Here is a 22,901-nt window from a genome sequence, read left to right as displayed (position 1 = left end):
GAAGGAGTGGAGGCGTATGCCCCTCTATTGGCCTGAGTCTCACCGCCTGTGTACGAGACCACGGGACGATTGTGGCACGGAGGGTCCTATATAGATTAGAGTGGATATAGGAGACTCGTGCCTATGAGTCCTCAATGTTTATGCTCCTATTGAGTTTAGGACACGTAGCAGATTCTGGGTGGAGATCGTAGTAGGACTTCCAAAGGTGGACTCTTGGATTGTTGGAGGAGACTTCAACAACCTAGAGGCCTTAGAGGACCAGCAGGGCAGAGGCAGAGATTACCAAGGTATGGTAGGGGAGAAGGAGACATGGGAGGTCTGCCTCCTCGCAGTAGGAGCACGTGATGCTTGGTGGGACCCAACTTTCCACAGGAGAGAGAGGTCGTTGGACTTCTCTTGGGGATATAGACGGCTGGGCGGAGTTCTTTTGGAGCGACTGGACAGGTTCTATGTGGGAGAGTGGGGGTGCTCTTGTGAAGGCCAGGTAGGGTAGTTGGCCGGTACCACTTTGTCTGATCACTGCCCGGTTCTCCTCACTCTTGATGCTCCCGCTTTAGCCCATGGTACGCGATCTTGTCGGATCCTAGACTTGATCTACAGGAGGGAGGAGGTGAGGAGGCACATTGAGCAGCTTTGGACTAGAGAGTGAGCCAGGGGGGACCGGATCGCAGAGGGGAGGTTGTAGAGGCCTTAGCCGAGTCAAGCAGGATCTTCCAGGACGCATTTCCTTCATTCCCATATGAATGCTCATATTGAGAGGCATTATTACTGCTTGAGTCTATCTCACTGTATGAAGACATATTGCTGTAATTTCTCAGCTGAGAGTAAAAATCAGCACTAGCACAAAGCTTTGGCTTGCAAAATCAGGTGTCTCGAGCCCACCAAATCAAGGGATTGAGTAGTATCCCGGCAATGGAACCATGTAACCAGCCTTCCTTTCGTGGGTGGGAGGTAAATCCTTGATTACAACTTAATTACATCAGCAAATTGTTAATGCAAATCTGAAAATACAAATTTACCTACTGATCTTGAACAATGCACACCCAATTGGCCCCAAAATTGGCATCCCTTTTAGTATCTCTTTAGCTTTATTGAAAAAGAAGTTGATTTACAATGGGATTCTCCCAATCCCTTTCGGTATTCCAACTCCCCTTGCTGTTCAAAATCACCAACAAGTCTTTAATCTAATTTGCCCCTTGATTCCGCAAGCAATTGGCCTTCACCCACTTTGATAGAGATGGAAAATGCCCCAAATTCAATTATTTGCTGGTCCCTCCACTTGAATAAGCTAAAAACAGCTTCAGTCCTCTTGAATCCAAGTCTTGGAGCTTCCAATTTCTGGCACGCTTCCTGAGGCTGCTGCTACTCTAATTTCTGCTGTAGATTAGGGTTTACAGCAGAGAAATCTGAAATTTCTCACTCTCCAGGGGTCCAAATGCTGAGATCTTCGGAGCAACACTGAGAAATGACTGGGAGATTACAGGGAAAGATATAGAGAAAGAAAATTCAGAGTTTGTCGCGAAGAATGACTGAAAATCAATCAAATGCAGCTGCTGCCCTGCCATAACAACTTCTGGATGCAAAGAATTGAAGAAAATCAGTCATTTACTGTTGTTGCCTTGTCTCAACAGCCTATAGATGCTATCTCTTGTTGTTGATTGGTCTTCTCTTGCCCTTTGCAACCTCAGAAGGTCCTCCAATGGCTGCAAATCAGACCAGTAGCCTCTCCTTCCCCTCTCTTGCAATCTGAATTTATAAAAATACCTCTCTCTAGCCTCTAAAGACGTTTTTCAATCTTGTATGGGCATTTTTGACAAGTGGCAGGCTTCCCAAATGGTTTTTCCAGCATTTTTCATAATTAAATATTGATTTTCAGACTTTAAATACTGAAAATTAATCTAATAATTATTTCGGTGCCCTGAAAAATAATTAAATTGACTGACCAATAATTAAATTTGCTAGGCAACTTCCATTCCCGAGTGTCTCTACGCCATCTTTGACCATCAAATTGGCATTAGGTATCATTAAACACCACTTCTCTAGTGTTACCAACTAACACTTCTGGCCAAATGGATGACCTAGGCCAACAATTGGCACCAGATACCACCAAGTACCTGTGCGGCATAAATTTTAGTAACTTTTGGCCTTGACATCTCATGATTTGTTTAGGTCTCGAGCTCGTAAATTTACTTTAACCTCACTTCCACCTCATATGTGCAACATTTACGTAATCATGTGATTAAAAATTAATCCACATGTTAAGTGAGGTTTCAAAAATACATGTCCTCATGACACGTAGAGACTACTTCAGGAGGCACCAGGGGATCCTCCTCTCCACACGCACAAGGTGCGCACACGGGTAGCCCTTGCTGGCCTTGAGGACAAGCGCTCTGAGTTCTCCTTCCATACTTTAGCAGCTTTTTGGGCGTAGAAGGGAGACACGATGTGCAGGGAATTTTTTCAAGTACATCAGCCTCGCACCTCAGGAGACCAGATTCGAAGGCTCCGTGATTAGTATGGGAGGATTCGTTCTAGCCCAATTGAGGTGTTGGAGATTGCTACCGACTTCTACAGACAACAGTAGGAGGCAACCTCAGCCAAAGTACAGCGATGTAGACAACAGGTTTGGGATTGCATTCTGCCCCTAGTCACAAAGGAGATGGGACGCTCCCTCCTAGACCCCTTCATGGAGAAGGAGCTAGTTGAGGCCTTCAATACACAGGATGAGTAGAAATGCTTGGGAGAGCATGGTCTTTCTAAGGCCTTCTTCACTACCTACTGGGAGCTGGTAAAGGACCCCCTGCCACTGGCCTTTCAAAAGATTTTCGGCTCAGGATGGATGCCAAGGAGTTTATCGGCACGTATTGTTAGTCTCCTCCCCCAAAAGGGAGATCGGTTGGAGCTATTGCAATGGAGACCGATCACCTTATTGTCAGTGGCCTATAAGGCCTTGGCCAAGATGATCGGGAGTCGACTTCGCCCTGTGCTTCCAGACATCATTCATGACACGTAGTCTACTTTGAGTGTGACAGGGCCTTCGTAACAATCACTATAGTAATAGTGATGGCCTGTAATGCAGCCTGTGCATGCGCCTCATCTATGCTTAACACTTCGTGGGTGAGGCCATCAATACCAGCCTTTGCATGTTTCTATTGACTTAACTCACTAAACTTGATGAAAACATCAAGATGTTGTCCGACTTCTAGTTGTGAGCAAAATCCACAAGAAGCTTTTGCATTCAGCCATCGTCCTTCTCATCTCGCTGATAAGAGCTTTTTCATGCCTACATAAAACAATAAATCCTTCTTCCTGTTTTTATCGGTCCATAGCTAAAGATAGCCAATGACCACAAAAGCAATCCTTGATCATGCTCTCTCCCTTTATCATGCAGGCTCCCACAACATATGATGACAAGTAATATCCATTTGCATACACTTCTAGAAAGAAAATGTATTAGCTCATGACAAGATGAACCATAGAGAATCATGTGCCTCCTTTTCCCCATGTATATCCAAAAACACATAGCTCTCTTTCTCAAAGCACAAGTAGGCCTAAGGGTGTCTTCATATGCTCACGGCTAGAGCCACCAATGCCTCTCACAATGCACATAATGATGTCATGGAGGTTCTTAAGAGACCTATTTATTGACAAAAATCCAATAGCATACTATTACGCTTAATAGTCTGATGCAATGTCCCTATAAGTAGCATGACAACCTTGAGCTGTTTCATTGAAGTACCTACCACAAGAGTGCATCCTCATCCTGCCTTTCAAAGTGCATGCTTATTCTGCATAGGACTCATAAAAGAAGGATCAAAAGCTGAAGAATACAAGCACACACATTGATCCTTAAAGTCCTCTCAATTCGGTGGACAATGAGTGGCACGACATCCACCCCCTCCTAACCTGCACATCCTCCGGCATGTGCCACTTCATGAATTTACAGCTTCAGGAGATTCTTCTTCTGTCATGTCTTTAGCTTCATCTTCTAAGTCTTCTTCTCCTTCCATGTTCGTGATCTTCTTCCAAGTCTTGTAGCTCATAGGTAGATGCTTCTCTTCGTTTGAAGAGCTTGATCCGTTTTCCAGCTATTGGTACCTTCATACTTGTTGCATCCAATTCAGCCAATGTGTAGGTAGCATTGTCATGTACTACCTTCACCACATATGGGCCAAACCATCGCTTTACCATCTTTCTATGAGCACTATACTGATCGTCTAGGCTACTATCATAGACCAACACCCAGTCATTTTCTTGGATAGCTCTTGGATGAAGTCGATGATACTTGTCAAACCTTTTCTTGTTCTTTAACCTTCCTGCCTTTAACCTTTCAATGGCTGTCTTGACATCTTCAAGCCTTCTTTCAAGCTGCCTTATTCGCAAATCTAGCAACTCTTCTCGGCTTATGCCCTCATCCCAAGGCAAGATACTCCATGTGACAATAGACTCTTCAATCAGCATGATTGGTTGCTGCCCATACATTAATTCAGCCGTCATTGCACTGTGAGTGGTCTTGTCAGCCCACAATGTAAATGGAAGCATTCTAGGCCACTCTTTGATCTTCCCTCTGCAAGACTTTGCCAAAGCTTTGAGAATAGGCTGGTGCCTTGTCTCGCTTTTGCCATTTGCTTCAAGATTGTAGGCTGAAGTTAAAGCCAGCTTGATACCCAATCGTGAAAAGAAGTCACGAGCCTCATCTACATCCAATTCTCCTCTATCTGCAACCACTTTACGAACACAACCATACCTGCAAAAAACTTCTTCCAATAAGAACCTGCAAACTGCTTGTGTAGTCTTTGTACTAAGAGCTCCTCCTTTCACTTGATTTGTCAAGTCTTCTCGTGCAAGCACAAGATATCTCATATTCCATAAACCTGTAGGCATGGTAACCGAATCAACTACCCATTTATAATGCATAGACAATGGATAGGTCGGTTGCAACCCATCTCTATGCTTTACCATGGAATACATCTGATAGACACTGCATGATTCCACATAATGCTCCATATCTTTGTACATGTTTTGGCACCAATACTTCTCTTTGATCTTGGCAAATGTGCCCCAAACTCCTCTATATCCAGTCCACAAGCTTTCATGAAACTCCTGCATCACCTGTTGTTGAGAAGCCCTATCTCCTAATACACGTACTGGAGCTCCTCTCTTTTTCTTTGCATGCTTTCATAAATATCAATCTTTCAAGAAAAACCCATAAGCTTTTCTTTTAATCCTTTTGTCATGAGGTTGAGATACTGGCCTATTTTCAGCCAATCATCCTCATACAACTCTTCCAAAACTTGTGTTCTCATTGAAGCATAACACTGATGATGCTTTCTCTCTACTACCCGTCTCTTCTCCATAGGTGTAAGCTCTTTTCTTACTGCTGAAATCCTTGTTACAACAGTTGTACCTGTAGTAACAGTATACTCATTCCTTGTTGTCATAAAGTCATTTTCAACACCTATCGCATCATCCTCTTCATCTTCCATTAGCTCTCTTCATCTTCAAACCTTGCTCGTGAAAGCATGTCAACCACGGGGTTTTCTCTACCTACAATATGCTGAAAATCAGGGTTAAGTGACTTTATATATGCAATCCACCGTAACATGGCAATATCAGGAGTTGAGCAATTTACTATCATGCCCAATAGAGGTAGACAATCAATCTCTGCCACTACATAAGCTCCTATAAAGTACTCTCTATCGCACTTAAGGGCTGTCACTACACCCCAAAAGACACTAGTTCAGAGGCCCCAACGATGCCAGGAGGAGATAGACTACCAACCAATAGTCTCAAACCCCCACGTCAGAGATCGAGATGGGATACAGATAGGTGAGCGGTCCCACATCTAGTGGGCTGGCTGGAAGGCTGGCTCTTCTCGTACTATCAGGACGTGGAGGGAGGTGTACAAGATGGCGGATTAGGAGGTGTTGTAGCGGGCATCAGGATGCCAACGAGCAGTTGAGCTGAGGAGGAGGGAGATTGACTCAGCAATCCCTCAGGAGTGGCTAGATCCCCCAATCTGAGAGCCAATGGAGCCTGGGGAGGTGTGGGCTGCTAGATTCTCACTGGCAGGTATCCCCTTACACGTGGCAGGTAGAGTGGGCGGTGCTCCCTGTAGGACCTTCTTTATCGTGCAGGATGGGGGGCGTCTGGCTCTTGATAGAGAACAGCATGATGAGGAGATTGCTGTCCTTTCTTGGAGGAGGATTCGTGTGGTCAAGACTCCAAGGGAGGACCTAGAGACTAGACCCTTATGTGCCCTGGGAGGAGTTTCGGGAGTGGTGCCTTTGGCCTATGTGTCGTGCAAAAACAATCCTTTTAATGAATTTTCACTAATACGCAATGCTTCGTTGTAGGAATCTAGCACCAAGGCAACCCTTGTGCTGCTAGATCCATTATTTCTAAATAAATTGCATCCTAAATGTTATGGATAAAGAGAACAATCAGACTTTTTATTATTTCAATGTTTAAACTATTGTATAATATCATCCTCCCCCTCACCGTTTAAATTTTGCTACGATGAATAGGTGTAGAGGGTTTTTATGTCATTTTTTGTATGTAAAAGCAATAAATACGCACTTTAACACAAAGGACAAGGCCAAACTGAGGCTTAACCTCATGCTTCAGCCTTGTCAGACATTCACATACAGTGGTTTGCCCAGATGTAGTAGGATGGAGATTGTAAGCGCTGCCCACACCAACATTTGGAAACTCCAAAGCATTGCCTTTGGTCTTGTGAGGCAGCACAACTCGTGTGGAGAGGAGCCTGCAGTATTCTCCGCCGTGTGGCACCCAGCCTTGGATGTATCTTATGGGGAGCTTTTTGCTGGCAGTCAGGTAGTCAACCAAGGTTGTCACCTTTTGTATGAGGCTGGGAAGCATGACATGATTTTTCTCATCGAGGCTCGGTCTTGTGCAGTGGTCAGCTTGGAGGCTTTACCTATTTGCCAAGTATTGGAGCCCACAACAGAGCACTCAGAGGTATGGGAGATCATAGGAAAATCTTACAGGATGGCACATTTGAAAGGCACATTGTCAGGTGGTTTTTGGCAGGGAGTGCCTTTCAGTATATGCGACTTTGACAGAGATTTGGATCTCCATCATCCACTCTCTCCGCGGCCAATGGGACCAAGTGCAGGGCAAGTCTCGAGCCCGCCAGGAACTCCGTCTTCACTTTTTGCGTTCTTGGGGTGGCCATGACTTGTTTTTCATGATGTAGGTGGGCAGCCCCAGATGGTGATACACCCCCCCTCCATGGCTTCTTGCCGCCATCCCCCCCAGATCGCCTTGAGAGGCTTGTATACATGATGGATTTGTGATTTGCATGAGCTCCAACTAGTCTATTGAGTATCATTAGGGCCAAAAACGTTTTAAAAATGGCACTTCTAAAAAAATGATTAAGTTGCTAATTAGTTGAGGTTTTAAAAGAATGAATCCTCCAAATTTGGCCATTCAGACGTGATTAATGAGAGAATATATTATTCATTTAACAGGTCGACCATTAAATGCCTAAGGATGTTAACTCATGTCAGGGGTCACTTTTCGGCTATTATTCTTTCTTTTTGAATGGTTAAATATTCTACTGTCACATTTCCCACAAAAATCACGCTTGTTTTTTCATCGACATTCATTTGAACCATCGCTCTCTCCTCTTCTCTTTGTTTCTTAGTTCTTAGAGCAGATTTTACTTGTCATAAAATTTCTCATCAAAATCACGTCCGGTTCTTACCAGAAGTCTACATTGGTCTCCCTTCATCTCCTTTCACAAAATCTTGAGAAGGTGATCAACAATCAAAAGAGTCTCTAAACAAAGGACCAACACCACTTGCCGATTGAGCTATAGAGATATGGTCCTCCATGGACCTGAAATAAGATCAGCTCATTAGTTTTCTTCCATCCAAGCTGCATCTTTACTTCGTCCCCTAAGACATCCATTTTGTAAGATTTTGTTTCAACCAAATCCAAGCTTTTTCTTCCATCTCTTCAATTTGATTCATAAGAAAATGGTTAAAAGAGTCCCATGGTGTTGGTACAAATTGGTAGGGATAGATATACTAAGGATGAACCTCAAGCTAATAGAATGAATATGAAAATTTTCACCTTAATCTTGGCACTTGAAAATAGAATATCTTCATTATAACGTGTTGTAATATCAACTTTTTAATGCTTAAGAAAATGATAATATATTATAATTAGAAGAAAGGAAGTACTTTGATTTCTGAGAGACAAAAAAATTTACCTAATAATACATTAAAAAACGTTTATTATTCAATTTTTCATCTATTAAAATAAAAAAACATTAACCTAGTAATAGATAAAAGTATTGGTGATATTGTGTATCATATCAACTTTTTATGTGTGCAGGATGTTTCGAAGAATATGAAGGATACAACTTTTTACTTGACATTAGCTCTCTTGGGAGTCTTTTTCTCATCATACCCTCAACTGTGATTCTTAATAGGACTATCAGGTTTCAATATCATCGATTGTGATTTTTAATAGCACTATCAGATTTCAATACCTAAATGATGGCTTGATGTCATGGGATGATACTACTCATGCTATCATAACTTGACAATCTCTTAAGATCTCTTCTCTTGATTTGTAGGAAGAAATAGAAAGGACTTGACTCTATTTCTTTCTCTTAGAACTCTAATTCTAATGCAGACTCTTCGTCGCCTAGTGCGGAACTTCCTTTGGTCTGGGTTAGACAGCTCCAGGGATTCCAGGGCCAAGGTGGCATGGGCAACCATCATACGGCATCGGTCAGAGGGAGGGCTTGGGATCATAGACCCAGAGTATCAGAGTATGGCCCTTCTAGATAAGCTAGTTGTCCGCGACCTCACGCCAAGAGGGTAGATCCGGAAGGTCCTATTGCAGGAGGGTCTTCATGATGGAAGATCGAGGCTTAGCGATGAGTGGAGGCCGTCCCTGAGATGGATCTTCACGTCAGCCCAAATCCCTCCCCCCCCCAGATCACCTTTCCTATGCAGCTTGCTCCGCATGTGATAGGGCCTCCATAAGGCCCTAATCCACAACCCCTCACGCTGGCAGGAGCTCAAAGAGTGGCGCCTTTGGATTTGGGAGGGCACGCCACTTGATGAGTTGGAGTGGGATCCGAGAGAGTGGCTATGGCCGGCCACTCCCGTTGCCAAGAAGCCACCGAGATTCCTGGAGTACACCGCTAGGATTGGCAGACATGTACTAATACAGGAGGATATGGATTGGGTGCCGTCACGTAACAGGCACTGGGCAGAGCACAGCATCACGGTGCCTTTCCAATGGACCTTCTGGCGCCGCCTATGGGATAGCTGGAGACCGAGGAGGATATCATATTTGTTACGGTTGGTGGCACATGGAGGCTTGGCGGTGGGAAGTTGGCTTGCCCAAATGCAAGAGGGAGGTTGTAAGCGCTGCACACAGCAGCCTCTGGAAGCCCCAAAGCATTGCCTTTGGTCCTGTGAGGTAGTGCAGACCAGGATGCATGACATGATATTCATTATCGAGGCAGGGTCATGTGCAGTGATCGATTTGGAGGCTCTATTCATCCGCTAGGTACTGGAGCACACAATAGACTGCTCTGAGGTATGGGAGATCATAGGGAGTCTTACTGGTTGGCATATTTGGAAGGTGCGATGTGAGGAGGCTTTCGGTGGAGAGAGAGACTGGGTATAGGCGACCTTAGCAGAGCTCTGGACCTCCATCATCCACTCCCTCCACGGCCGATGGGATTAGGTGCAGGGCAAGTCCAGGGCTCGTCAGGAGCTCCGATATCATTTTATGCACACTTGGGGCGGCTAGGACTTGTGTCTTCGTGATGCAGGCAGGCAGCCCCAGATGGCGATACACTCTCCCTCCATGGCTTCTTGCCCCCATTCTTCCCAGACCGCCTTAAGAGGCTTATATACATGATGTATTTGTGACTTTCATTAGCTTCAGCTAGTCTGTTGAGTATGAGCACTCTGTTGTAATCACTTTTTTTTTAGTAATATAATCAGCCATTTATTTCCTTGCAAAAAAAAAAAATCTAGTGCAAACTAAAAGCATCACTACATTATTGATGCCTTAACCTTGCATATCTTTCTTCAAATGTAATATATCTCTAGCATAAGAAGGATTCACATGCATACACTCTCAACACCTCTCTCCTCTCAATGCCAAGTGGCATCGGATTACAAAGCATGACAGGATGCTTCCCCTTAATCCACAATAAGATGCCTTTACAAATCAAGCTACAATAAGATGCAATATATATTCGAAAAGATAGTCTCTTTTGGATCAAAATTATGTAATGATAAGTAGAAAAAAAAAGCAAAGAAATAATCCAAAAATTTTTAAGCTTTAGGATAATGGTCACATGTGGCTCTGTGATAATGTCATGATCTTTATTTTTAGTCAGACCTTAATCCTATCAAAAAAATTCTTTAAAAAATTCATAAAAGTATTAGGCTCTAAATTTTTTTTGGAATTTTTAAAAGAATTTTTTGAGCTCGTTTGCTATTTTGAAACTATTTTTAAGAAAAAAAAAACCTAAAAATGACCCAAAAAATCATCCAAAAATAGCTTACCATGATATGGTGCGATAGGGGGGTTGGGTGACATGGTAAGCTATTTTTGGGATGATTTTTTTGGTGTTTTTTTTGGTCATTTTTAGACATTTTTTGCTTAAAAATAGTTTTAAAATAGCAAACAAGCTAAAAAAAAATCTTTAAAAAATTTCACATTTTTTCAGGGCATAATACTTTTATGAAAATTTTTAAAGGATTTTTTAAATAAATGTAAGGTCTCACAAAAAATAAAGCATTACAAAATGATGCAAATAGAGGGGTTGTGCTTTGCACACGTTTGTTTGCTCCTCCACAATACGAAGTGAGGAGGACCCCTACGAAGATTTCGTTGTGCCACTCCCACGCCATATGAGCTTGTCCACGATATAAAGCGAAAAGGATCGTGCCGAGATTACGCTTTGCCGCGCTCACACCGTATTAGCTGCTCCATGATACGTTACGAATAGGACCCTGCGAGATTTGGCTTCGTTGCTCTCGCGTCATATCAACTTATCATTTGCGTGTCGTATCGACGATACCAGCGACGAATAGTTTTTTATTAATCTTTGTGTCATTTTCTCTCAAGCAACAGTAATGGTAAGGATAAAGCAGACAACTGCCAAGGTTCCAATCTCCCCTAGAGTACCTGATCAGCCAACAAATCAATCTGGACCCTCTTTTGCTCAAGAAAGTGAGGCTTCCAAGCCAAGGAGAAATAGAAGATCTAGGTTTTACTATATATAGAAGTGTTTTAGTGAGATAAGGCCTAGAGAGCTTTAGAGCATGTCATTTCAAAGAGACAACTTTTATTAAAGTTGTCAAGGATATTTCTAATAGATTATCAAGAGTGTTGTGACTAAAATTGGCATGCAAAAGAAATGGTAGCTTGCAATGATTCGTTGCCTTTAGGAGACAGTTGAAGACTTTGTTATTGACTTTATGAATGATGCTTACATTGTTGCTACTCATGCTCGTAGGATCACTTGATGAAGAAAGATTTTAGTATGGTTAGGAAAATAAGGTACATGTTTGACAACGTATTGAGGTCATTGCCCACTATTGATAAAAAAGCCTTTGAGATCCTTAACATTTTCCCAAAATTTTCTAGGAAGCGAAAGGGCCAAAGATCGAGGATATGATACATCTATATCCAACAAGGACTGCATCCTAGCAAGAGTTTGTCCAAGAAGAAAAAACAAAGGACGTCATAGAAACCGAGGATGATGTTTGCAAGAGAAAAATCGATGTGCTTGGTCTTGTTAATTATAAGAGAATGGGCAATGTGTATGGAAAAATGGTTATCAATGTTTCTTGCACTTCTGAGGAAGAGGACTATCTTAACATATCTCTTGAGGACAAGTCCATACTAGTTGTTAAAAAGGATATTCAATTGTTAGATTTTGTAGTTTATTGTTGCATAAGATAAGACATTTTGACTCTCAAAATTTTTAGGATATAGAATGATTGTGCTGTTGATTGCAATAACACTCCTTTATTTTCGCTATTAGTTTTAGGGCATTGATTACATCTCTTAGCCAAGAAATTTCTAAAATTATATGTATTGTTGATCCACTATTATCAATGGAATTATTTTCGAGATCTGGTTCAAACATAGCAATGTCTTTCAAAGCTTTTGATTGCATCATAAACTACCATATTTTTTCCCCTTGCATCGGATATACTCACCAGAGAAATTATCCTCATGAACTCTCTAAGTTGTATCCATGGCCAAGGAAGAATGTGCGTTGAATGGAATAATGCTTGCTTTTTGATTAATTGTTTATTTTATTTGATTGTCTATTTTAGTTACATGTTTCCATTTGCAGTGTTAGGAGGCTCGTGACTATCTTCTTGGACATCACATATGAGGATATTGCTAATCCTAAAAAACCATATAACTTTCTCTAACAAGAAGTACCATTGCAAAGTCATACACATACTTGTGGATGGAGAGTGATTTCAAATGTTTGCAAGACAATAGATTCAAAGATACTCAATATAGATGGGGTGAATGTAAGTCTCTTTCATATTGTTGGTTTTTAGAGGGACCCTTTTTCAGTTTACTAATTGTTATATTTTTTCTCGTAGTACTGAGATTACCTTGATTCATATATGTGGTGGATAAGGGAGCAATGTATTGAGTTGATTTTGGATAGGGCAATCACACTAGTTGATTCCAACTCTCCTCCACAAAGCTACAGAACATTCATAATATATAAAAGCCCTTCCCTCGGTAAAAGAATCCACAGTCTGATCAACATAAATAATATCTGCAAACACCTTATGAATCGCATGGAAGGTTCCACTTAAGCTTTCCATAGGTTACCATTCAATACTTGTTAACAGAAATATATCTACAACCAAGAATTCATTATTAGTACTTAAATGAAAAAAGTATTACATATGTTATCAACTCAAGACTTATAATGTGTTTGTTGCGAAACACACTCGTTCGGAGGCAAGTGCATATCCTTGGCCATGTAAACATGTTGCACTTTGATAAACCATCCTTCATGTATAATTTTGAAAGAAATGATATATCCTTTTCAGTGATGTTTTATATCCTCTTGTTTTCTTCTTTTCACCTTGTGACAGTCCTTGCAAGAGGGCAGCATGGCAACACAATCGTTTATGCTAAAGATCTTTGGCTCCCAATTTTCGTTAGCTCCCTGGCTATAGACCGTGCAGGAATTTACTAAATGAGAAAAGCACCTTCTGGATGCCATACTTAAATTAAATTCGCAGAGAAAGAAGCTCACCGAGAAAGGTGAATGAACTAAAAATGAATATTAAGAAGACTAATGAAAATATATTGGGCGCCAAAAAGTTCTGGACTTTTAAAAAAGTCATCATTAACTTCATATCATCTTTATTATGACCTTTGTCAGATTTTATAAGTAAATAAGGACTTCGAGACTACCAAAACATGTCAGACTTTGAAGATTTTGACTAAAAAGGAGGAGAGAATCACGAAGTGGACTCTACTATCTCCAAAAAAAGAGGAGACAAGAATACCATATTCTTGCACAAGTGGCAAACTCTCTTTGGTCCTTTTCTTAATCCCGTGATTAACAAAAGTGCATTTTTTGAAGCATTTTTTTCCCTAATGAATCCAACACTATTTTGATCACTAAGGCAAAGTAATATATAAACTAAGCATAACCAATGCCTTATTGCAATGATGTACTACATAATACTCATGTAAAGGATACATCATCTACAACCACATGTAACTTATGCAATTGTACTTCTTTTGCATAATTTGTAAATGTACATTACATACCATCCATGTATTCTATACATGCCTTGCAAATATAGTTCACATCAAAATGTACATTCTATATATTCCATACATGTCAATAACCTTGTAAATGTATAGTTTCAGAGCCTAGGTGCAAACCATACATATGTATACCTACTGCAATGACTAGTATACTAAATAGTGATCCCAATAAGAAATACTGTCAACACAGTACCCTAGATACAAATCAAGTACATCCGAGATCCACTACATAACCGAGCTATCCATCACTAGGGAAGTGAAGATGCAACCTTTCCATTGAGCATCAAGCAATTCTTTGAACCTTCTATGCTCTACTGAGGCCGAAAGAGCCCAATCCAAAATCAGCTCTAATTGAAACACATCAAGGTGAAGTGCATCATTGAGAATGATCTACCAAGTCACCCTCCTCCATCCAATTGCATTCTTTCATAGATGAAACAATGTTGAAACTTCACCGAGAAGCACATGGAAACTCCATTTCTAACTTGCCTCAAAACCTTCACTAGGTTCTAGGCCTTTTTTCCTCTTAAGCATTGCAATGCTTTATACTTTCACACTGCTGCAATTCCAACTTAATATGCAACATTGCATCCTGTTGACTAGCCCCTCATGTGTATTTAACATGCTAGGAGCACCAGATGCAGTAGAAAACATTTTTGTTTGCATACTTTGGTCCATTGCAATATGACTATCCATGGGAATTTGCAAACTACCAGCCGTACCAAGATGCATTTTTCCATATATTTGCATGCATTACTGGTTGCATTTCCCTCATGCAAGCATTACTAGATACACGTTTTCTCAAGACTAGCACTATACAGAGCATTTGCACGATCAGCATTAATACTACGAGTCCCAAACACAATGGGCTGCATATATGCATTGTCAAACTTACCACTTTGTGCCTAGCATCATGCCAACATTGATATACATGGGGTTATGCATATTATCAGCCATACTTAGATACATTGGGCCTTGCACACCACGCATTGGTTGTTGCATACCATAAGGAGTTGTGCCATACATCCCGGAATCAGATCCCTAACAATAAGCTGAATCAATTAGGCTTTTCTCTGGCTATCTAGGTCTATGATTCCTAATCCTCCTCTAGATCTAAGTTATATGATGACATCCCGGGACACCTTCACTCTGGCTAGGCTCCCATCTCGTCCTGACTAAATGAAATTCTTAATGAGGTGCTTCACCTCACCGATGCACAACCTAGAGAATGCCCAACCAAAAGTGATGTACCACATGGTCGCTAGAAGAACTTGGTTGGTGACCAATACTCTCCTTGCTAATGAGACTCTAACCGAGCTCCAATATAGAAGCTTCTGTCTAATGCTCAAAAGGAGAAGTGCCAATTTCTACTCTAAGGTAATGCCAATCCCCACTTGGCATCCGAGATATTTCACAGCTGTCCTGTGGGAAACTCACATGAAATCCTTATTCGGTTGCCACTCCGATGGTCTAGTGTCGCACACCAAAATCCATAGGATTTACGCCAATTAATTAGGGCTTCTGATGCTTTGCAAAATATCTCCATGGCCATAACAAAGGCTCTAAAGTTACCATCATCCCCATCCAGGTAAATTGATGTATCATCAGCGAAGTCCACATCAAGAAGCTCCTCAAACAGGAGGATGGGTAGCTTGATGCCTCTGATACCTGTAGATCTGTCTCTCCAAAAGGGGCTCATGGCCTTCGCTACAAATAAAAACAAGAAAGGAGCTGGTGGACATCCCTATCTGACTGATCTATGAATGCTGAAATCTGCCTCCTCTTGCCCCAACAGTCATGACTTGGCTGTGTGCTGAAGAATAGAGACCTGCTACTCCCCTGACCCACTGCTCTGGAAAGCCCATCCTCAGCATTGTGCCCTCCAGGAACTCCCACCATAATGACTTCTTTTCCTGTGTGATGTAGTTGCAGGAGTTCTGTGAGCATGCATTTGACTCCAGCTACGAGGTTGAACCCTTGTAGTTTCTCAATTTAGCCTATAAGTAGCCACTCTTTATTGTAAAAAAAGAGCACTGGTGACTGAGAAAAACCTATAATATCCTGCAGAAAGGATATTTTGTATTTGTCCTACTGAACTCCATTGAGGTTAGAAATCTGTCAGCAGCATTTACTCATCATAAAGGAACATCCCAACCCTTCTCTGACCACGCTCCAAGACTCCGCTCTCCAACACATAATCCTTCAAGACAATTGATCTTGCTGAAACAGACAAATAAATATTCTATAGTGAGTTCAATGACCACATTTGGGCATGATTAAAGCTGTCCATATGATCATCATGCATGCTGTGTATCTGATCTCTCGTGCCGGGTACCATGAATTCAAAAAATCTCTATCCACATGGTGTGTCCTGCCTAGAAGGCCAACAAGATGCAAATCTCTCATGAGTTGGGTGCTTTGAATTCAAAAAATGTTTACTCACATGGTGTGTCCTGCCTAGAAGGCCAATAAGATGTGAGAGAACTACGACTTCCTGTCCTGCAAACTTCACAAGGATGCGTTTCAAGGGTGAAATTATCTGACCAGTGTTTCTGCAATTAATTAGTAAACAACAAGTCCCAATGAAGGGCTCTTCCCTGTTGCTTCCTACCAGATTGTACTGGACTCAGCTGTCCAAGACCACTTGCTCTAGAAGACACAATTTGCTACCAAAGTTATAACCTTTGTGAGTATATACCACCACTGAAATTGTAATAGAACGCCATACCTCTGAAGCTGAAGGTCGACAGCTCCACACTGGCTACAATGGAAAAAACAACGCAAAGAAATTAGGACAGATGCTTCATGATTTTCCTGTGTCAATTACCAAAAACATTAATAGCTCTTCTATCATACTTGAAAAACTAGAAAAGGGAGGCCACAGTAGGAAAGAAACACTTATCAGAAGTTAACCATAGACAATTTAACCCCAAGGGTCATACATTTTAAATGTTGCATTTTAAATGTGGCCTTGTTAGTGTGACATTGTCGAAAGCCATCTCCATTTTATATAGATTTAGAACCACACTTTATGCTTGTAAGCATCAGAATATGAAAACAAAATATACCAAACAATGTAGATATAAGGGATTACGCATTATCAATCTGATCCATCCCTATATATAGTTCATTTATATAGGCAATAAGTTATATTTAAATCAAGAGTCATTGATCCTCTGTGTCACCTTTTCATTGTCACTTTGTAAATGTTTGTGGCAGGAATGGAGCAGCAGGCTGAAGTTTGCACCAGTGTAAGGAAGGACTTGGGTCCATTTAATTTAAGCTCCAGTCATCATTGTACAAAGGATTAAATTGGGTCTTAGGATGGATAGATGCCTCATTGAAGGTTTGTTGCTAGCATAGGTTGTCTGTGCTGGTGGTCTATGCCCTCAATAGGCAGAGAGATACTGTGGAGTTCTGAACCACATTAAGGAAAGGCCTGCCACATTTGAAAGTAGGTAAAGTTTTCAATATGACGAGCTCTACACAACAGCCTCTTTATGCATTGATGATCAGACATGCCATGGACCAATGGTACTCATACATGCCATTATACAAGGATATTATGCATTGATGATCAGACATGCCATGGACTAATGGTACTCATACATGCCATTATACAAGGATATTATGAAATTTGAATGCATTGGAGACATACTTCTGGTAGAGAATCTTAATAGAAGTGGTTCGTAATGCATGTACAGGTGTGAAACAAGGAGCCCTTTATGTCACAAATAAACCCATGTGCCTGAGCTAGCAGTTGATGATGTGCCGTTGTAGAGAATTGCCCATGACACAAAGGATATGATTGAGTGCAGAAATATTTTCTTGTTTTAGGGAGTTCACATGGGCTAGTCATCTATAGTGATTTTTTCTATTGACCCAAGGGCCAAAATCAAATGCTCTCATGTGTTGAACTAACAAGGGAGGAGCTCATACAATGGATTACATATGTGAGCAGCTACCCTGATAAATGACATATACAACTTGTCCATCTTGGGCAGACCAATGGGATAGTTGTAGACCATCCACACTCTCTTTCTTAGCAGGAAGTTTTGTCCTTTTCCAAGGCAATGTCCAATCCTGAACTACATGGAGATCTATAGGGAAGGTCTTACTCCTACAATGGAGAAGAGCCTAATCCCATTACAGATGATCACAAATATTTTCTGGAGGATTATTAGGATGCAATAGCTTAATATGTGTGCTTTGCAGATTAACAGCCTTAATTGAGACTCCTAAGCCCCCTTAAATATAAGGCACTGAATTTAACAAAATTGTATAGGGGAGGTGCTGTGAATCTTATAGCACCATGGTAGATCAGGATTTGGAATATCATAATGGAGCATCCATATCAGCATCGATGTTGATCTTGTAATCAGGAAGAGTAGACTAGACACACCATGTGGAATAGAAAATCCAAACAGAGATCTTGATGCAGCACATTCTCCAAATGGTGTGGATGGCACTGGATGTGGCATGTGCGACTTCTCAATAGGTCATAGGAACCCTTATTTGAGGTACATTTCCAGGTGAATGCACATCCCCAAATCTGATCATGGTATAATGATGATAGTTGCAACATAGAGGAAAATTTAAGGTACCTTTAGACTCCGTGCAGCAAGAGAAAACCATATGAAATGGCTACCCTTTTTAATAAAGGTCTGACTTGAAGCATCAACTCTTTGCTCTAGAAGAAAGCATATAACGGCAGAAGCTGAAGGATAGCAACAGGAGCTTGTCAGTTCACGTACGATACTGAAGAATGTGAATATTGAATATGAAAGTGAAGAAAATGACAGACACAAGATTGAATCTCCTCTGGTACCAGATGTTGCACTCCATAGCATATGTTGGAAAATTGGAGAGAGGAAACACAAAGAGAGTATTAGACTCAAAGATGATTTCCTGATAAATGGGAAACAGAGCATATGAATACAAGGTACATGGCCTTGTTTATATAGGCCAAGAGGCACATCAACTAGCTTGACCTTCATTTAATGCACCTAAAGTGTGTGATACATGCACAGATTGAAAGGCATATTCACACACGTAAGTGTGTTCACATGAGGGAAAACATCCCTAATGCCCTCCCCTTTCCAAGAGTTGATCCAGAGTAAGCTCAATGAGATCATTCAGTTGGGACATCATTCGGCTACACACATCTCATATTAGTTATACCAATAGAGAGTGACTACTTCAAAGCAACAACACCTCCAACCACTTGCCAACATTATAGAAGTCACCTTCCACAACAATAGGCCTCTAATTCAACCAATATGACCATGAATTCAAGAGGAAAAGTCAAAGATAAAAGCATTCCTAGTGCGTTAGTTGTGTCAAATCCCAATCCAAGTCAAGAAATGAAACAAGTGTGCATTGGCATGCATTGGAGCATCTCCCTTTTATTTCCATGAAGAGCTCCCAACATTACTTTAATTCCAAAAGGCAAGGGCTCTCTCAAGACTTTACTTTTTTAGAATAATCCTAGGATCTAAAAATTTAATGACCTCCTAGAATTTAGCCCCAAAATTTAGGGACCCTCCAATATAGCTTTCATGTAAAAGCTCTTTATGAGTACATTACAAAAAAGATATTAAAATCTTTATATGAGTTTTCCATGCAAAGATATATGCATCTCAAGATTTTAGCCTATATAACCACAATGTACAAATATTTCATGATCATGGCACTTGACTGCAACTATTTGTTCTAGGGGATCTAGCCCACACTTCAAGGCATTAATGTTAGAATTTGTATATTCTATGGGTAGTTCCTAATGTTTTGGTTATTTGGTTTGTATGTGAACACAACTACATTAACAAGTTATGTCAACACTTCTAGAGTTAGTTCTATAGTTAAATTAACTCTAGTTGAGTTAGAGATAGGTCTAACTTACTTAAGACCTATTGTCCTTTCATTCTATCATTCAAGTACTTGCATCTTTTGAGTATGGAACTACTGCCCACTTTTGCTCATTGTCTTGTATTCACACACACTCTCTCTTCCTCCATTTCCAACATTTGGTATCAAAGCAGCTTCTACGTATGGATTCTGAACAGACACATTAGCCGATGCTACTACAAAATCTCTTGAAATTTCTTCGAGAAAGGTTGGGGTTTTCGCCTAATTTGAGTTCCTGTGCATGAATCTCCACCAAAATTGCCAACATTGCACAATTTCTTCGACATTGGTACAAGAAATTTAGGGCTTTTCAATTTTTTGGTTCCGGCACATATCACTAGGTTGATTCCAGTTGTTTGTTACTGTTGGCACGTATCCTGAGGCGACATTTCTGCATAAATTCAAACTGCAAGGTAAAAATTTTTACAATTTCTTTGAAATTTTAGAAAGAAATTTGGGGCTTTTGCCCTACACGTATTCCAAGGCAAGAAATTAGTGGTGCAACAGTATTTAATTGCTACTACAGTCAGATTGAGTAGTAAATTTTGAGAAATTTCAGAAATTTTGGTGAGAATCGACATTAAATTGCTGAAATTTGTAATTTGTGGGCACACATTACGAGGCAAGTGTATTACAACAGTATACAGCAATGCATTGCTGTTATTCTTGTGGCTGAGTGCTGATTTGGGTGACATTGTGTACACTTTGACATTTGTGTGATAGTTTGCACTTGTTTGACAATTCTAAATGATTTCTGATACTCTAAGTAGACACACTATACTTCTGCATATTGACTGCAGATTTTTGCTCATCTTTGACAGCATGGCATGTCAGGAAAACAATGATTGGAGCAGCATCCGTCATGCCCTCACTTAGTAAAATAAGCTTAATGGCTCCAACTACCCATTGTGGAGTTTTATGGTCCGCAACCTTATTGTTGTTGCGAAGGATTTGTGATACTATGTTACAAGTGACTTGCAGTGACCAAGAGGTCTCCCACCTCAGTGTCATGCTCAAGCACAGGTTGCTTGTGCTGGTGCTAGTGCTCCTCCTCCTCATCCTCCTATGGAGGATCAAAGGAAATGGGATTCAAAGAATGCTCAAGCACTTTCTTTTATAGCATTGTCAATGAAAAGGGCTATCATTCCACAAGTTCGATCTTTAAGACCCTAAAATTAGCTTGGGACATACTAGCGTATATTTGCTGCCCGGAATGAGGCTAGAATCTCCTATCTTCACAGAGAGTTGGCAAATGTAAACATGGATGATGGTAATAGTATGACGGATCACCTTACTCATATATAGGATTTGCAGGAGCAGCTACTCAATGTTGATGAGATTATTCAGCATGCAAAATTGGTGAACATCACACTGAGCTCTCTTCCAAAGACATCTTTGTTTTCACACTTCTTTGATGTTGTCATTTGTGGGTGGGGTAGCAACCCCTTACTTTTGTGGAGTTGGAAGGCCTCTTGTTGCAAGAGGAGCAGACTCGGAAAAATGTTGCATTGCGTTCAGGTGAGGTGCTATGCTTCCCAAGTTTATAGGCAAGGTAAAGCTAGGAAAAATGCACAAAATCAACAAAAGGGTGATGTTGGATAACCATCAAACAAGACTATCCAAGACTCAAATATTTAAGTCTAGAAAGAAGGGAAAATGCCATTATTACAACAAGAAGCCATGTCATTATATTGATGAATGCCAAAAGAGATTGGCCAAGGAGAAGAAGAAAGACTCAGGTTTTGGCTATCCAAGAGACATCAACTAGTAAATCAGAGGATTCGATAATTAATGCTGTTGAAATGTAGCAAACATGGTATTTTAATAGTGGTGCTTCAAAGCACATCACTTCCAAGAAGTGTTTGTTTACTTCTTGCATTCAATTGGGAAGCATGTCACATGTGAACAGCAACAGCTATGATGTTTGTGGCATTGGGACACTCACTATTACTACTATAGATGCTTCAGACTTCATGCTTCTAGATGTATTATTTATGCTTCGCATTACCAAGAATTGGTTGTTTATTTCAACTTTCAATAAGCATGGCTTTTAGGTCATCTTTGAGGATGACAAATGTATTGTCAAAAATATACAAAGCAATCCTTTGCTGAAATTTCTAAAGAAATACCTCGAGTTTCTACAATATTTATTGAAGCTTTTGAACTTGACTTTGCCTTCTTGCTTTGTGGACATTCTCTGTCTACACAAAAGTCATGTTTGATGGCAAACAAAACAAGCACCTTTAGAGGGGTCCTCACTACAAGTCGCTTCGCACTTAGCATTTTTCTTCTTGAACAACTCCGAGGGTGACTAATGAGTTTCTCTTAGAGTAGAAGTTTTCTTGGGCTTGAAGGTGGAGGTAACCCGATGGGACCCACCCGTTGTGACTAGTTTCCCTAGCTCGAAGTCAAAGTATCATCAAAGTTTTTTGCGTACTTGTAGGCATCATCCAGGAAATGTAAAGGATTGCGGAGCACCTTGTTCTAGTAGTCCAGCAACAACATGAAGAGATATCGCATGTGGAGTAACGCCTGCGGGTAATCCAAAGCCTTTGTTTTGTGAAGATCTTTAAAATTCTATAAATACATATCCAAGGTTTTCTTCCCCATGTTAAGCTCAAACAATTTACAGCAATTTTCAATCTGATCATTAGACACGAACTGTTTCTGAAAAACAAATTGCAAATTTGACCAGGACTCTAGCTTGGGGGGTAGCCCTGTCCATCAAGCTACATCTTCCCTTGTAACATAGTCTGTATGTGTGCCCAACATGTTGAGTGTTGTTAAACTAATACAAATCAAAATAAGGTGTCCACTTGGTCAGCCATGAATCAATGTTGGTCTTATCACATTCCCTCTTCTCCCCATTTAAAGGGGTTAGAATGGAATTGGAGAAGCAATGTTGTCATGACTAGGGCCACAAATAGAAAGTGGGGAGTATGTTGCGCAACCAATTGACATTGCATGTCTTTAATTTGAGCTTGCAGCACTACCACAAGGAACGAGTTTGCATTAGATTTCATGGAAGAAGATTCCTCAGGATGGTATCCATGCACGTGTTTGGGTTTGGAAGAAGTTGATCTAGCATTCTCCATGTATTGATGTTCATTGGTAGCATGCTTATTAAAAAGAGCCACATTGTGAGAGACCGTGGTGTCAATAGAAGA

The 22,901-nt window shown here is 40.8% G+C and overlaps 1 protein-coding gene across 1 annotated transcript in view; it reads right to left on the bottom strand.

The window, feature by feature from the left end:
- LOC148029128 (uncharacterized) overlaps window positions 1–22,901 on the bottom strand; it is a 241,234-nt gene that overhangs the window by 90,384 nt on the left and 127,949 nt on the right. Inside the window, exon 5 of the mRNA XM_087687881.1 lies at window positions 16,559–16,591. Within this exon, the coding sequence (XP_087544007.1) occupies window positions 16,559–16,591 (33 nt within the window). The remainder of the gene's footprint in view (window positions 1–16,558; window positions 16,592–22,901) is intronic.

This window comes from Lygodium microphyllum, chromosome 11 (genome assembly GCF_053477565.2).
Source record: "Lygodium microphyllum isolate KBCC chromosome 11, Lygodium_microphyllum_v1.1.10, whole genome shotgun sequence".
NCBI classification, from domain to species: domain Eukaryota; kingdom Viridiplantae; phylum Streptophyta; class Polypodiopsida; order Schizaeales; family Lygodiaceae; genus Lygodium; species Lygodium microphyllum.
This window is presented reverse-complemented; position numbering and strand designations above follow the sequence as displayed.